The following is a 16162-nucleotide window of genomic DNA, read 5'->3' as shown; positions in this document are numbered from 1 at the left end:
TTACTATTAAATACTGAAATAACTCGGTTTTATTAAGTATTTCAATCTCTCCAGTTTACATGGTGTATGACAAATATGGTGTAAGAAATATTTGACAAATCAGCACATTTTTTCCTCTCCAATATAAAGAAAAAAATCTAAATGAAATCAGAGGATATATAGCGATATTTTGAAAAAAACAAGGAATTAAGGAAAATGTTAAAGAGATACATATGATGCCATCAAGTACTGACTTTTATTCGGTATATACAGTATGGTTCAATACAATACCCCCCCCATTTCAAAGTGATATTGTTTCCCACTCATGTTTATTTATTTGTTTTTAGGAATTTTCAATTAAAATACAGTTCATCCTGTAACAAAACCCATAATAACCCAAGTTTAAGTTTTTTTAGAATTTTTTGTCGCATTTGCTTCCATATAGCGCTCCGCTATTACATAAGTAGAGGAAGCCGAAAAGAGTTCAAATTTCAACACGTTTATTTACAAAAGAGCGGAGGATCAGTTTAAATACAAGAAAAAAAAAAACAAATCATGAGAAACGAATTCAGTGCTGTCGTTAATCATATGACATAGCAGGTGTTGCTTAAAAATTAGTTGATTTTGTTTAGATTTCTGGTATCTCTTTCTAGTCATCAAATGATGTAGATATCAAGAAGTTTGCAGCTAATTGCTCATCTTTTTCGCAAGCAAAATATGCTTGCAATACTAGTGCTTCTGCAAATCCGAGAGCTTTAAGCTGCAAAGAAAGGGTGGTCAACAGAAAATAATAATATTAGTAAAGTGTATTAACACCTACGCGTTCAACAGCATCTTTATCTTCTGCAGTTAGACGAATAACATAAGAACTTTGGCCATCGGCGGTTCTCTCCAAAACAGGTGGTTCAGAAACAGACACAGTTTCTGTTACAGGTATGTTTGTATTGCCACCTACGCTTGAGCCCGTATCATGCGGAACGGCGATAGAAGTGCCAGCAGAATCGGTAGGAGCAGCAGCAGTAGAATTCGAAGAAGCAATAGCAGGAGGAGCAGCAATTAATGCAGCCACTTCAGCAGCAGCAGCAGCTCTTTCCCGCATGAAGGCTTCGGCAATAGCACGACGCCGCTCTGCTGCTCTGTCTGTGCGAGGTGGCAAAATCTCACGTAGAATGCTGTCAGCTCCCGCATCGCCACCATCTGTAGGATGTTCGCGTGTTGTAGGGCCATCCCCACCAGCACCTGGGGCAGTATCCAGCGCATGAACATGAAAGCCATCCCCTCCGGCTGCAGCACGCGCCGCAGCTGCTAGTTGTGCACGTCGCCCTGGTGTCATACGACGTGGATATTGGTGACTAGGACTAGTGTCATCAGAATGTCGTTCCATTGGCCGATTAAGCATGCTCAAGAAAGCATCTTGATTTTCCGATATTAGTTGTAGTAGAGCAGGATTAGTATGTCCTATCTAAATTTATTACGCCATTAAGATTAAACCAGTAGGTACAATAGTAGTCGCGTTTCTTTTAGCGCGTATTTACATATACGCTTAAGCTGACGCTTAGTATTTCAAGCGTAGATACGTATACGCATAAAAAAAACACTGCTTTAATAGCATTTACACTTACCTGTTGCAGAACTGCATGCAATAAGTCCGGATTTTCGCACACCAAGGAACGCATCTGCACAAACTGCGGTTGGTTGCGCAAAAAATCAAAAGGATCTAAAAAACGCAGACGGAACTATTAAAAATCATTAATTTTATTTGCCTCTCAAGATTACCCTCTTCAGTAGCACCTGGTCCTTGTTGACTTCCAGCAGGGCTTAGGTCTGCACAGCGACCTTCGCCTTGGTGAGTAGTTGAGTTGTCACCACTAGCCACTGGATTGGGACCGACGCTCTCGCCGCCACTTGGTCGATAAGCTGCTTCTCCTTGAGAAGTGTTATTGTCTTCATTGCTTGCGGCGATGCTACGCATTGAAACACTTTCCCCAATAGCCGCGACAGCTGCTGAGGCTGCATTAAATTCTTCTGGTGCGTCGGGTATACCACTAATAAGGTACTCTACTGCCCGTTCTGGATTGTTGAAACTAGCTGCCAAAGCGCGTAGAACCATTTCACGACAATAACCCATTTCTATCATGGATTCGACTGTACGATTGAACTCTTCACCCATGAGTAAATTAGATTCAGCACGTGATTGCAAAGACGTGTTTGAGAAGACGCCGGCAAGATCACCACTGGAGTATGTACTATGGCTAGTTTCAGAACTATCGGAACCACCACTGCTGCGCGACAAAAGAGAAGTAGTCGAACCAGTAGACAAGATGCTGGTATTACTGCCTACAGCTTCTAAAACAGCTCTAGCTTCACCACTGCCGTCACTGTCATCACTACCGCCGCTACCACCACTGCCTGCAGACTTCGTCTCTTCATGACAGCTTCCATTTCCACCACTTTTTTCTTTGGATACTTTCTTCTTTTCATCTTTATTCTTCGGAGTATCTTTTAAAGTTTCACTATAAGGGGTCGATGGAGTTTCAGAAGATGTGGATGAGGCGCCATCGTCTGGCTTTTGTGAGTAATTACCAACATCTCGCTTGAGCATTACCACGACAAATTTTTTTTCCTCTACATTATATGAAGCTATGGTCCGTTCATCCTTTAGTATAACACCTATTTAAAAATATAATAATTTCATTGATATTTTTCTGAACTTATGTATGTAGGTGCAGATTAATTTAAACCCACCTGCATATATAAGCTTTTGCTTTTCAACAACGTATTCCGGTCCGCGTTCATCATATATTTTCTCCTTTAATTGGAGGACCTACGAAAACACAAATAAGACATTTGATGTGTAATTAGCAAGAGTTTGAGAATTATATAAAACTCAAACCGTTTAAAAACAACATAATTTTTAAAATTTGTTAAATGCATTTAGAAGTTGTGATTTGCCATGCGACCCTCACCGAATCGGCTACTGAAATATATCAGAGGCGGGTGATTTTTTTAAAACGATGACGTTCGTTTCTGATGTACACAATCGAAAATTTTTGTGGTCGCCTGTTAAGTCAGCCGACATATTGTGTGGTACACATTGGCGATCAAAATCGACAGTTTTGCTCACATTTCATTTGTTAGACCGTGTGACCGTTGCTGTCGTTGTTGTAGCGGCTACAACAACCCCGCCCGTATCGGTTAGTATCTTAGTCGTTGTTGTCAAGCTCAACTAACGGAAGACCCAAGAAGCGTGCAGCCTATACAGGGTCTGTTCACAGAGACAAAGGCGTTAGTTGTGTGGGGTTTTCCGGGCATGCGAAAAGATGTTTCGAGTCGTGAGGTGCCTCTCCGCATGCCGGACACTCATTTGGCACATGTGCATCTAATCTGCTCAGTTATGAGTTCAATCTGCTGCAGTAGCTAGAGCGAAGTTGGTCCGAGTTTCCCGAGGCAGACGAAGCTACGTCTGTCAGGTGGTTGTGTGCCCATAATGGCATTCACAGGTCTGGAGGCTATGTAACTTGAGACTGACTCCCTATGAATGCCGCTCAGGGCCTGTCTTGTTTGCTGAACCTCTGGACTTCGTCCGTCAGTTCGTAGAGATGCCTCCTGACGTGCCTGGGCGAAGGCCCTTCTGCAAGGAGTTGCCTGTTTGGACGGCCACATCTGTGGCTCTCAACCAGGAACTGCCAGCAGAGCATTATGTTATGCTCCTTAAATGGGAGCATGTGGGCCTCCTCGTGCAGGTGGTGTTGCGGCGACATCAAGAACCATCCTGTCGCTGTCCGAAGTGCCGTATTCTGGCAGGTCTGTAGCTTCATCCACTGCGCCCTGCTAGTCCTAGTAGGAGAGCAGACTATCGAACGTTACTTCGAGTATCTTCGGGTGGTTCACGGTCGTAATTGGTGTATCATCGACGTGAATTCCCAGTTGGAGTCTGGTCCAGGTGGTGAAAAGTGTGGCTGAGGATTTTGTAGGGGAGAGGTTTAGGCTCCGTGCAGTGAAGAAGCGAGAAAGTTCGGCGAGATAACAGTTTACTTTCGAGCACAAGTAATCAATTCCATTCCAGGACGCCATGATCGAGCAATCGTCAGCATAAGAGACAATCGAGACTCCCTCTGGTGGTTGAGGGAACTTTGAATTGTAAAAGTTAAACAGTAATGGGGAAAGGACACCACCCTGTGGAACCCCCTGTTTTAGTGTCCTCGATTTGCTCGATTTGTCTCTAAAAGTTACTGACTAGTGACGACCACTCAGATAATTCGCCGACCACCGTTTGAATCCCTGCGGGAGAGAGGAGGCCTCTATGTCTTCTAGTAGCGTTGAATAGCTGACAGTGTCGAACACCTTAGACAGGTCCAGCGCTATTAGAATGGTTCTCTCACAGGGGCGCTTTCGGTTTAGGCCACGAGTTATCTGGGTATTTATGGCGTTAAGTGCTGTTGTTGTGCTGTGTACTTTACGGAACCCATGCTGATGCTTTGCTGGGGACAGGTGGTTTGTAAAGTACAATAGTAGCATGGCCTCTAGCGTCTTCGCTACTGTGGAGAGGGTTTTCGGACGATAAGGCTCTCCTTTGTTGGACCACTCTCCCCATCTTCCAGATGTCTGGAATGTCGAGAGTGGCCATTGACAAGCTGAGGACCTCCGTTAGGTACGCTACTCCAGTAGGGCCAAAATTTTTCAGCATCAGCATGCATATTCCGTCGGGTCCAATGGCTTTGGAGGCTTTCTTCGCCTTCCCGATGGCTACCCTTACCTCACCGCTGGTGAAAACAAGAGACGCACCTTGTTTTGGCAGTTTGTGCAGCCTTCTGGTCACTCGACGTTTGGCTTTATCCACCGGAGGATGCAGGATGAACTGCCAGCTAAAATAGCTCGCGCATCGCTCCGGGTCCGTCGAAGCGTGTTCACCAAAGTCTATTTCAACTCTGTCGTCACACTTCGTCGGGTTGGACAATAACCTCACGGTTGACCAAAGCTTACTCACACCTCAGGCGAAGTTGCAGNACCATCCTGTCGCTGTCCGAAGTGCCGTATTCTGGCAGGTCTGTAGCTTCATCCACTGCGCCCTGCTAGTCCTAGTAGGAGAGCAGACTATCGAACGTTACTTCGAGTATCTTCGGGTGGTTCACGGTCGTAATTGGTGTATCATCGACGTGAATTCCCAGTTGGAGTCTGNCACCAAAGTCTATTTCAACTCTGTCGTCACACTTCGTCGGGTTGGACAATAACCTCACGGTTGACCAAAGCTTACTCACACCTCAGGCGAAGTTGCAGGTCTTCAGATGCTCTTCCCACTTCTTCCGCTTATGTACGTTCTTAAGTTGCTGAATCTCCGAGTTAAGATCCCTAATGCGGGGATTTCCGGGATCGGCCTGACGAAGGTTGTAGGGCTCATCGGCTAGGACAGCCGCTTCTGCAGGAAGATTCGGACGAGGGTCCGAGATGCATCCCGCTGGGATGAAGAGGGAACTTACGTGAACGTCGGTTGGTATGGGTAGTGCAGCGAAGGCGCTTCAGTAACATCCGCGAAGCCTTTCCAATCAGCTTTAGAAAAGTTGACAAAGTCGGCTGGTTTATCAATCGAGATGATTATGGGCAGATGGTCTGATGCTAAAGTCAGAATAGGTCGCCATGATACGCTGTTTATCAGACCAGCGCTGACTATTGTTGTATCCGGCGCAATTCAACAGTATTGAAGGCAGGTGTTGCATTTGACTGATGTCCCATTACGGAATATCCTGGACTGGCATACCTTGCAGATTGTCGGAGGAACTAGGAGTTGTTGGCGGTGGCGTGTGGGTGGTGGTGCAGTTGTATCTGTGGTGTGGTCTGTTGTGTCTGTGGTATTGTCTATTGTATTGTGTTGTGGTGCGGTTGTGTTTGTGTTGAGTGGCTCAGGCGGACTCTGTTGAGCCGTGGAGGCAGCTCGATTGGCGCGGCAAGGGGCCACGTACGCAGTGGTGCATTTCCTGTGAGTCGTGAGGGCTGAGCAAACTCGGAAATGGCTCCACCCATTGCATGTATTGCATCTGACGGAGGTGGAGTTGTGTTGTAATCGTCTGTGACACACGCAGCAGGTATATGTTTCTGGTCCAGGGTTTGACTCATTGCCAGCCCTGAGCAGAAGTATGCGAAGAAGAAGTAGCCCTATAGACGTACAACTTTTGAGGGATTTCGCCGACCTAAACGGGGTTAGATCGCCGAAACAACAGCCCTTGGTCGGGTAAAACGAGTCATTCCGGTACGAGAACTGGCTGTCATGGGTATGTCTGTGGCTCCCTTCTAAGGATTGCTTGCAGAGCATTGTTTTGTGCACCCTTATGGGGAGCATTTGCGTAGGTGAGGTTCTGGCGATATCAGAAGACATCCGGTCGCTGTCCGAACTGCTGTATTTTGTGCTTTCCGCAGCTACATCCTCTGCGTCCTACTGGTCCCAGCGACCACACAGGTGTTACGTAATATAGAACCAGCCGGCCAATTGCCTTGCATGTTTCCAGCAACGTTTCTTTGTCCTTGCCCCAGGTACTGCAGCCTAGCGACTTGAAGATCTTGTTGCGTCTTTGTACTTTGTTGACAATTGCGGTTGTGTGCGCACAGAAGGAGAGCAGACTGTTAAAAGTTACTCCAAGTATTTTTGGGTTATTCACCGTCGGAATTGGTGTGTCATCAACGTGAATACCCAGCGGTAGTCTGACCTCCTTCGTCCAGGTGGTAAGTAAGGTCGCGGAGGATTTTGTAGGGTAGAGGGTAAGGCTCCTAGCAGCTAAGAAGCGAGAAAGCTCGTAGATACCCGTTTACAGCGTGGCGACGAATATCTGTTACCCAGGTTTTTTTGAGAAATAAAAGGGTCCTTTATAGATTTTGCGAAAAAGTATTTTATTGTTAATTTTCCACAGATTTTGCTTTAGCTGTATTAATTAATTTTTAAATTTTAATCCTTATTTACATTTGTCAGCAGTGTAAGCTTTGAGACTCAAAATGGAGAAAATTAGCCTATGGTTACAGAAGATATGGAACAAATTAACTGACGAAGACCTGCGTGCCAAATGAACCTTTTTTCTCAAGGTTTACACTGCTGGCAAATGTAATGAGGGTTCCAATTTAAAAACTTATTAATACAACTAAAGTAAAATCTGTGAAAAATTACCAATAAAATACTTTTTTCGCAACATCTCTTTCTCAAAAAAATAAAACCATGCTCCTTGACTGGGAGCATGTGGGCCTCCTCGTGCAGGTGGTGTTGTGGCGACATCAAGAAGCATCCTTTCTCTATCCGAAGTGACGTATTCTGGCAGGTCTCTAGCTTCATCCACAGCGTCCTGCTAATCCCAGCCGACAACACGGGCGCTGCATAGTTTAGAACCGGCCGGCCAATCGCCTTGTATGTTGCCAACAACGTTTCTTTGTCTTTGCCCCAAGTACTGCCGGCCAGCGACTTGAGGACATTGTTGCGGCTCGGTACTTTGTCCACAATTGCGGTTGTATGCGGCGAGAAGGAGAGCAGACTGTCGAAGGTGACTCCAAGAATTTCGAGGTTATTCACCGTAGGTATTGTTACCCCACCGACGTGAATACCTAGTTGTAGTCAGACCTCCGTCGTCCAGGTGTTAGGTAGGGGTTGCCGAGGATTTCGCAGGACATAGGGCAAGGCTCCTTGCAGTGAAGAAGCGAGAAAGCTCGGCGAGATAACCGTTGGTGGTTGAGGGAGCCTGGAAATGTAATAATTAAACAATAGTGGGGATAAGACACCACCCTGTGGTACCCCCTGTTTAATTTTTCTTAGTTTAATGGTTTTGTCCCTAAAAGTTACTGACGAGTGTCGACCCCTCAGATAATTCGCCGACCACCGTTTGAGTCCCTGTGGGAGTGAGAAGGCCTCTATCTCTTCTAGCAGCGTTGAATAACCGACAGTGTCGAAGGCCTTGAACAGGTCCAACCCTACTACAGTAGTCCTCTCACAGGGGCGGTTTCGGTTAAGGCCACGAGTTATCTGGGTGTTTATGGCGTTAAGTGCTGTTTTTGTATTTATTTATTTATTTATTTGGTCTACAGAAAAATGTTTTCTTACAGACAAATGAGAATAGAACATTTAGATATTGTAAGTATGTGTGATATATTACAGAGTAAACTAATTATACATATTAATTTGTAATAGCAATAATAATATAAAATAGCAGGTTTGGTAGCTGGCGAGGCCTAGTCTTCAGTCTACTTTTGTGTGCGGCGGGCGGAAAGACCTAGTTTCCGCTCCGTGCTGCGGACAGGCTGTTAATCACATTACTTTGTATGTGTGGCAGGCGGAAAGCTCTAGTTTCCGCTCCGCGCTGTGCTGTTGATCATGGTCGGAAAGAACGAGTTTCCGATCCATGTTCCCCAAGTCATTACTTTGAATGTGCGCAGGCGGAAAGCTCTAGTTTCCGCTCCGCGCTGTGGACAAACTGTTCAACATGATCGGAAAGAACGAGTTTCCGATCCATGTTCTCGAAGTCATTACTTTGAGTGTGTGGCAGGCGGAAAGCTCTAGTTTCCGCTCCGCGCTGTAGACAAGCTGTTGATCATGGTCGGAAAGGCCGGGTTTCCGATCCATGCTCGTATTGTCTTACGCGATCGCGAAAATATACGAAGCCGATTACAATTGTACTAAGCAGTCATAGATATTGTGTAATTTATCGTTCCCGGTTAAAGATATTAATTTATTTAGTTACAAAAAAGCGATTCAGATATGTCGAAGCAATCATAATGTTTGTTACAATCTTGGCATAACCATCGTAAAGCTCATCATGCATTTAAAATATTGATTTACAAATGCTCAACACAACCGCGGCGCAATCGGGAAAGTATGCGAGTCGACCACGTTTACCTCATAAAAATAAGAAATACAGTTCACCAGCTGAACGATAAGGTGCAATGTACGGGTTTACATGTTATTTATTCAAAATCTCAAGTAAGGTTTTCTTAATGGTGCTGTTCACTTTACGGAATTCATGTTGATGCTTCGCTGGGGGGTCAGGTGGTTCGTAAAATACGAGAGTAGCAGGGCCTCCAGTGTCTTCGCTACCGGGGAAAGGAGGATTATCGGACGATAAGACTCTCTTTTGTTGGCTGGTTTCCCCGGTTTGAGCAGTGGGACCACTCTCCCGATCTTCCAGATGTCTGGAATGACGATAGTGGCCATTGACAGGTTGAGAACCTTGGCTAAATAGTCTACCCGCAGGACCCAAATTTTTCAGCAGCAACATGCATATTCCGTCGTGTCCAATGGCTTTGGAGGCTTTCGCCTTCCCGGTGACTACCCTTACCTCACCGCTGGTGAAAACAAGAGGCGCACTAGGTTTTGGCAGTTTGTGCAGCGTTCTGGTCACTCGACGTTTAGCTTTATCCACCGGAGGATGCAGAATGAACTGCCGGCTAAAATAGCTCGCGCATCGCTCCGGGTCCGCCGAAGCGTGGTCACCAAAGTCTATTTCAACTCTGTCGTCACGCTTCGTCGGGTTGGATAATGACCTCACGGTTGACCAAAGCAAGTTGAGATCCCTGATATGGGGATTTCCGGGATCGGCTTGTTTATCAATCGGCTGATGGTCTGATGCCAGGGTCAGCATATGTCGCCATGATACGCTGTTTATCATACCAACGCTGACAATTGTTAGATCTGGCGAGCTGCAGCAGCTGCCCATAATCCTGGTGGGTGCGTCGTCGTTCATTGTGCAGCATGTCGAATCGTCTATCTGCTCAGCCAGATGTGTTCCCCTAAGATCATTCGACAGGCTTGAGTGCCAAAGATCGTGGTGCGCGTTAAAGTCGCCAACTACCATACGGTTTTCACCTCTTAGTAGCGCACCTATTTCAGGGGTTATATTCAGGGTGATATCCTGCCGGGCAGCTGGTGACAGGGGGTATATATACGTTAAATATTTCGAGCTCACCATCGCCTGACCGGATAGCAATACCCTGACATTCTAGTATGGTATCCCTGCGTTTGCTGTCTGCTTCGATAAGACGATACTGCACGGTGTGGTGCGTGATGAACGCAACAAGGCTGAATTGCTGTGCAACTTCGTCTCTTGGACCGCAGCTATCAATATTCCACGCCTTCCCATGAAGACAGTTATCTCCTCGATCTTGCTTTGAAGTCCGTTACAGTTGAATTGTAGCACCTTTGTGTGCCTTGGGATACCAATTGTGATGCGTGGTGTTAGGGAGTTGTGTTGCCTTGTGATTGTGGGGGGCGGCGTCACAGGGCAGGTATGCGACTGGGCAGCAGAGCAGGGGCCCACATAGTCACTCGTTCAATCACGAGTGTTGCGAAGTCCTGAGCATGCCTTAAAGTGGCACCAGCCAAGGCAGGGGTTGAACTTGACTGATGTCACGTTACGGTATATTGTCGGAGGGACTAGGAGTTGCCGCCGGCGGTGTGTGGGTGCTGTTGTGTTTGTGTGTGTGTCTATTGTTGTGTTGTGTTGGGGTGTGGGTGTGTTGGTTCTGTGCTGCACGGGCGAGTGGCGGTTTGCCGTGAAGGCGGTCCGATTCGCACAGCATGGGGCCACGAACGACGTGGTCCATTGCCGGTGCGTACGTAGGCCCGAGCAGGTGCGGAGATAACTCCACGACGCTTGGCTTTATCCGCCGGAGGATGCAGTATAAATTGCCGGATAAAATAGCTCCCGCATCGCCCCGGTATTGGACAGAGACGTAAAGGTTGACCAAAGCTTACTCACACCACAGGCGAAGTTACAGGTCTTCAGATGCTTTTCCCACTTTTTCCGCTCACGTACGATCACAAGCTGCCGAATCTCCGCATTGAGATCCCTTATACGTGGATTTCCGGGATCGGCCTGACGAAGTTGTCACGCTCATCGGTTAGAACAGCCGCTTCAGCAGGAAATTTTTGACGAGTTGCAGCAGCAGTGACAACCCTGCGGAACTTACGTTTACCTAAGTGAACGTCGGTTGGTGCTTTGGTCAACCTTGACGACTCTGTCGAATCAGACGAAGCGCGACGACAAGGTCGAAATATCTTTCGGCGACCATGCTTCGTCTTATCGTCCGATAACCCTCCTTTCCCAGGTAGCAAAGACACTAGAGGCCTTGCTACTCCCGTATTCTACGAACCATCTGACCCCAGAGAAGCATAGGCATGCTTTCCGTAAAGTGCACAGCACAACAATAGCACTTAACGCCACAAACACTCAGATAGCTCGTGGCCAAAACCGCAACCGTCCCTGCGAGAGAACCATTCTAGTAGCTTTGGATCTGCCAAACGCGTTTGATACCGTCAGTCACTCCACACTGCTAGAAGACATAAAGGCCTGCTCTTTCCCACAGACAGTCAAACGGTGGTCGGCGAATTATCTGAGTGGTCGACACTCGTCAGTAATGTTTAAAGACAAATCAAGTAAACCTAAAAAAAATAAGAGGGGGTTCCACAGGGTGTTGTCCTTTCACCACTACTGTTTAACTATTATATTTCCAAGCTCAACCACCAAAGGGAGTACCGGATTGTCTCTTACGCTGTCGATTGTTCGATAATGGCGTCTGGGAATGGAATTGATGACTTGTGCTCGAAAGTAAACGGGTATATCTCCGAGCTTTCTCGCTTCTTCACTGCCAGGAGCCTAACCCTCTCTCCTACAAAATCCTCTGCGACCTTGTTCACCGCCTGGATGAAGGAGGTCAGACTACCGTTGGGCATTCACGTCGATGACACACCAATTCCGACGGTGAATAACTCCCAAATACTCGGAGTAACCTTCGACAGTCTGTTCTCCTTCTCTGCGCACGCAACCGCAATTGTCAATAAAGTACAGAGCCGCAACAAGCTCCTCAAATCGCTAGCCGGCAGTACTTGGGGCAAAGACAAAGACGTTGCTGACAACATAAAAGGCGACTGGCTGCAGACGACACAAAACGCCAGAACACCACCTGCATGACGAGGCGAAAATGCTCCCCATAAAGGAGCCCAACACAATTCTCTGCAAGCAATTCATATTAGGAAGCCACAGACGTGGACAACCGAACAGACACTTGCTTGCAGAGGAGGCCTCGCCAAGGCGTCAGAAGACACATATAAGAACTGATGGACGAAGTCCAGAGGTTCATAAAGCTACCCCTGGACCCGTCAGCTTACCGATAGACCCTGAGCGGCATTCACAGGGAGTCAGTCTCGAGTTATGTAGACTCCAGAGCTGTGAATGTCTTTCTAGGCACACAACCACCCGACATCAACGAGACGGAGCTTCGTCTGCCTCGGGAGACTAGAACCACAATACCAACCAACTTCGCTCTGGCTGCTGCAGCAGGTTAAACTCATACCTGAGAAAATTAGATGCAGATGTGCCAAATGAGTGTCCGGCATGCGAAGACACCCCACGACTCGAAACTTCTCTTCGTATGCCCGGATAACCCGACACAACTAACGCCTCTGTCCCTGTAGACAGACCCTATAGAGGCTTAATGCTTCTTGGGTCTTCCGTTAGTTGAGCGTGACGACAACGACTGAGATACTAACCGATTTGGGCGGGAATGTTGTAGCCGCTACAACAACAACAAGAACAACATGCTATGCTACACGCATTCAAAATCTGAACGTCATGGGGTTAGACTGGATTACAACATTGAAACTTGCTAATGAGCCGACCAATACCATTTGTAACAAAATCAACAAAGGACCGTACAAAGATCAGGGAAGTACAAGTATTTTAATTGATAAATGCACTTCACTGCTGAAAAAATCATTTCCAGCTGTTTTTGATGACGAACTCGGTCTTTGCACCAAAGCGAAAGCGCTTACGATGAAGCCAAATGCACAGCCAATTTTTCTCCAAAAGCGACCAGTCGCGTTTGCCATACAAGGACTTGTAGAGGCCGAACTACAGCGTCTTTAAGACATAAATGTGATCACTCCAGTCAACATTTCAGACTTGGCTGCTACAATTGTGGTGACAAGGAAAGCAACTGGTGGCGTGCGAATATGTGGCGACTTTTCAACTGGCTTAAACAACGCTTTAGAAATGCATCAATACCCTCTGCCGTTACCTGATGATCTCTTCGTGCGACTAGCGAAGGCTAATTTTTTTTTGCCACATTGAACTCTCAGACGGTTTTTCTGCAAGTTGAAGTGGACGACGAGTCAAAGCACCTTCCCACCATAAACACCCACCTGGGTATTTTTCGGTAATAATTTCCGGCGTCAAAACGTTTCGCACTATATTCCAGCAAATTATGGATAAAATGTTGTCCGGGCTCACGGGAGTAGCGGCATACATAGACGACATATTCGTAGCAGGCCAAAGTCGAGAGGATCATGACGAGAAATTAGAAGCCGTATCACAAGTTCGGGTTCAAACTAAAATTTGACTATGGACGTTCTATTCAAAACAAATAAAATATCTGGGCTTTATTATAAATGAAGAGGGCATACAGCCTGATCGCACGCGCATAGCAGCAATAACGCAAGTGCCAGAACCTACACCTACAGAGGACCACTGGATGAATTACTGAAATCCAACACCAAATGGCACTGGTCTGAAAAACAAAGCAAATGTTTCGAACAACTTAAAAACATTATCTCTTCAGAATTATTGCTGACGCACTTCGATCCAAAACTGGATATTGTTGCTGCGGCAGACGCTTCAAACTACGGCCTCGGTGCATGCATCTTGCACGAGTACCCGGATGGTTCGATGAAAGCAATATGCCATGCTTCACGCTCACTCACAGCGGCTGAAAAAGCTTCGGTCAAATAGAAAAGGAGGGGCCGGCCATAGTGTTCGCGCTCACGAAATTGCACAAAATGATTTTATCCCGAAATTTAAGCTACAAACGGACCATAGACCCTAGGCATCGCAGTACATCAATAAATCGATTGCAGTGTTGGGCTACAAAATTATTAGCTTACGACTTCGACATAAGCTACGTATCAACGAACCATTTTGGCCACGCAGACGTTTAACAGGCAAAAACGTAAATCCGTCAGAAGACTACGTAATAGCCTCTGTTAAATTTGAAGGTGAAATTCGTCAATTACTTACAGACTCAATCGCCAAATTACCCGTCACACAAAAAATTGTTAAATACGATTCACAGACAAATCGCTACGAAATATAATGCAATACGTAAACGACGGATGGCCATATAATTTGGAAGGCCCAAATGAAGCAAGACAATTTTTAAATCGCAAAAACGATCTCCATGTGGTTGATGGATGTCTCATGTTCGGAAATCGCATTGTGATCCTGACAATACTGCGCAAGAGGGTTCTAAAGCAATTGCACAAAGGACACCCCGGCGTCAAACGTACAAAATCCATAGCAAGAAGTTTTGTTTACTGGCGTAACATCGATACTGATATTGATTCGCTTGTGCGAAACTGCAGCGTATGTGCATCAGCAGCGAAGCTACCCACAAAGAGACATCAACAACCATGGCCTACTCCATCGGAAGCTTGGGAACGACTTCGCATTGACTACGCTGGCCCATTAGACAATATTTCGAGCAACAAAATAATCGAAATGTTAAATGAAGTTTTTTGCAGACTGAGCATACCGAAATGCATCGTTTCCGATAACGGAACCCAGTTTGTAAGCAAACAATTTCAGAAATTCTTGGCAGAAAATGGAATTAATTAAACACCTACGCTCCAGTCCATACTATCCAATGTCGAACGGCCAAGCTGAACGATTTGTGGATACGTTCAAAAGAGCCTTAAAGAAACTAGAAGGAGAGGTTACAACAGTCCCAAATTTACAATCATTTCCACAATGTTAACATAACAAACAAATGAAACACACCAAAACACACATCACCAGCAGAAGCCTTATTCGGACGAAATATACGAGTACGATTAAATTTGATATTGCCTAGCCAACAAAACATCCAAACATAATTTAATCAAAAACATTGTACTAAACACTACTCAGCTTTTGAACCACAGCAAACCGTTCATGTAGTTTTTCATTCTTATAAGTTTGACTGGAGACCTGCTCAAATCATTAATGGTGATTTCGTTTCTACCAAAAAAATGTCGCCTTTTGATTGCCCCTTTCTCTTTTCGTGTTCGATTCTAAAGGGCAAAGGTGAAACATTTTGTGTTCGTTTCTTAAAATGTCACACTCTTGTATAGCACCTTTTCTGCTCTTTGAAGTTTTGTCAGGGCAGATGGTGCCTTGAAAATCAGATGGTTGCTTAAAACGATAAAATGTGTGAGCTACGCTAAAATGCTAAAGCTAAAATTTAATCCGAATTTTTGGCGATCTCCAAAAATTGTGATTCTGTCCTCCCTGTCGCTAAAAATTCCCTAGCCTAAATTTTAGTACCTTATCCGGCCGTAAGTGTCGCTGTGTAGCAACAGCAGCTGCCAAAATTTGTTTCCATTTCAATGGTGATAAATAATGGAAATATATACTTTAGCTATGTGCACATACAAATAATTTGAAAATACCTAACACACTGTTTATATGACGGTGAAAACTTCTTTTTCAATATTGCCTGATTATAAAAAGTCAATCACATGACCATCAAAAAAGAAAATAAAGCTAAAAATGCCAACATCTTGTTTAAAAAAGGACAATGAGATGACCATCAAAAAAGAACATAAACCTAATAGCAACGTCTTGCGCTTATTTGGAAATAATACCACTAATCAATATTTATTTTCGTGACTTAGTTGTTTGCAAATAAAAATTAACTTTGTGTTTATGCGGCAAAGTCACACATTTTGTAAAATTGTAACAAATAAGTAATATTCGCAAAAAATCAAGGAAGTCCGTATCCCTTTCAGGAAGTTACCAGCGGTCAGTGGGCAAGACTTCTAAATAAATGTGTCACAAAGCAGCAATACCATTTTTATTATAGATAATATTGGAGGAGAGTTAAGTGTTTTATGAAGACAGTATAATAGGAATCCCTGCTCAAGGCATATCTGCCAGACAACACGCGGAAATATTTTTTTAAATTTAAGAATTTCAATATAGCCATAATTAATCGATTTAAGAGAACATCTACATTTTCTTTTTTCAAAAAAGCTGTTCAATATATTGCACAAGCATAAATTGTTGTCCTTTTGTCACTTCTGTCGCAATTTTCCATTTTTCCTTTTAATTACAAAGTTTTTTTCTATATAGTTGAGTAGTTTAAACGATCAACAAGATGATAATTAGCTGTGATTTGTTGATAAACTTTC

At 45.0% G+C, this 16162-nt stretch overlaps 1 protein-coding gene across 11 annotated transcripts in view; it reads right to left on the bottom strand.

Moving 5' to 3' along the window:
- Positions 1–291: 291 nt before the first annotated feature.
- LOC108368216 (UV excision repair protein Rad23) overlaps positions 292–16162 on the bottom strand; it is a 54093-nt gene continuing 38222 nt past the window's right edge. For all 11 annotated transcript variants that reach the window (XM_017623076.1, XM_017623054.1, XM_017623013.1 and 8 more), the window contains exons 3-7: positions 2725–2803; positions 1756–2649; positions 1602–1696; positions 800–1441; positions 292–739 (exon numbers count right to left, since the gene is read on the bottom strand). In XM_017623076.1, the coding sequence (XP_017478565.1) occupies positions 629–739; positions 800–1441; positions 1602–1696; positions 1756–2649; positions 2725–2803 (1821 nt within the window). In that variant the 3' untranslated portion in view covers positions 292–628. The remainder of the gene's footprint in view (positions 740–799; positions 1442–1601; positions 1697–1755; positions 2650–2724; positions 2804–16162) is intronic.

Source organism: Rhagoletis zephyria, unplaced genomic scaffold (genome assembly GCF_001687245.7).
Source record: "Rhagoletis zephyria isolate East Lansing unplaced genomic scaffold, Rhagoletis_zephyria_1.1 Rzeph_scaffold_00050, whole genome shotgun sequence".
Taxonomy (NCBI): Eukaryota; Metazoa; Arthropoda; class Insecta; order Diptera; family Tephritidae; genus Rhagoletis; species Rhagoletis zephyria.
The sequence above is the reverse complement of the archived record's forward strand: the minus strand, read 5'-3'. Positions and strand labels throughout refer to the sequence as shown.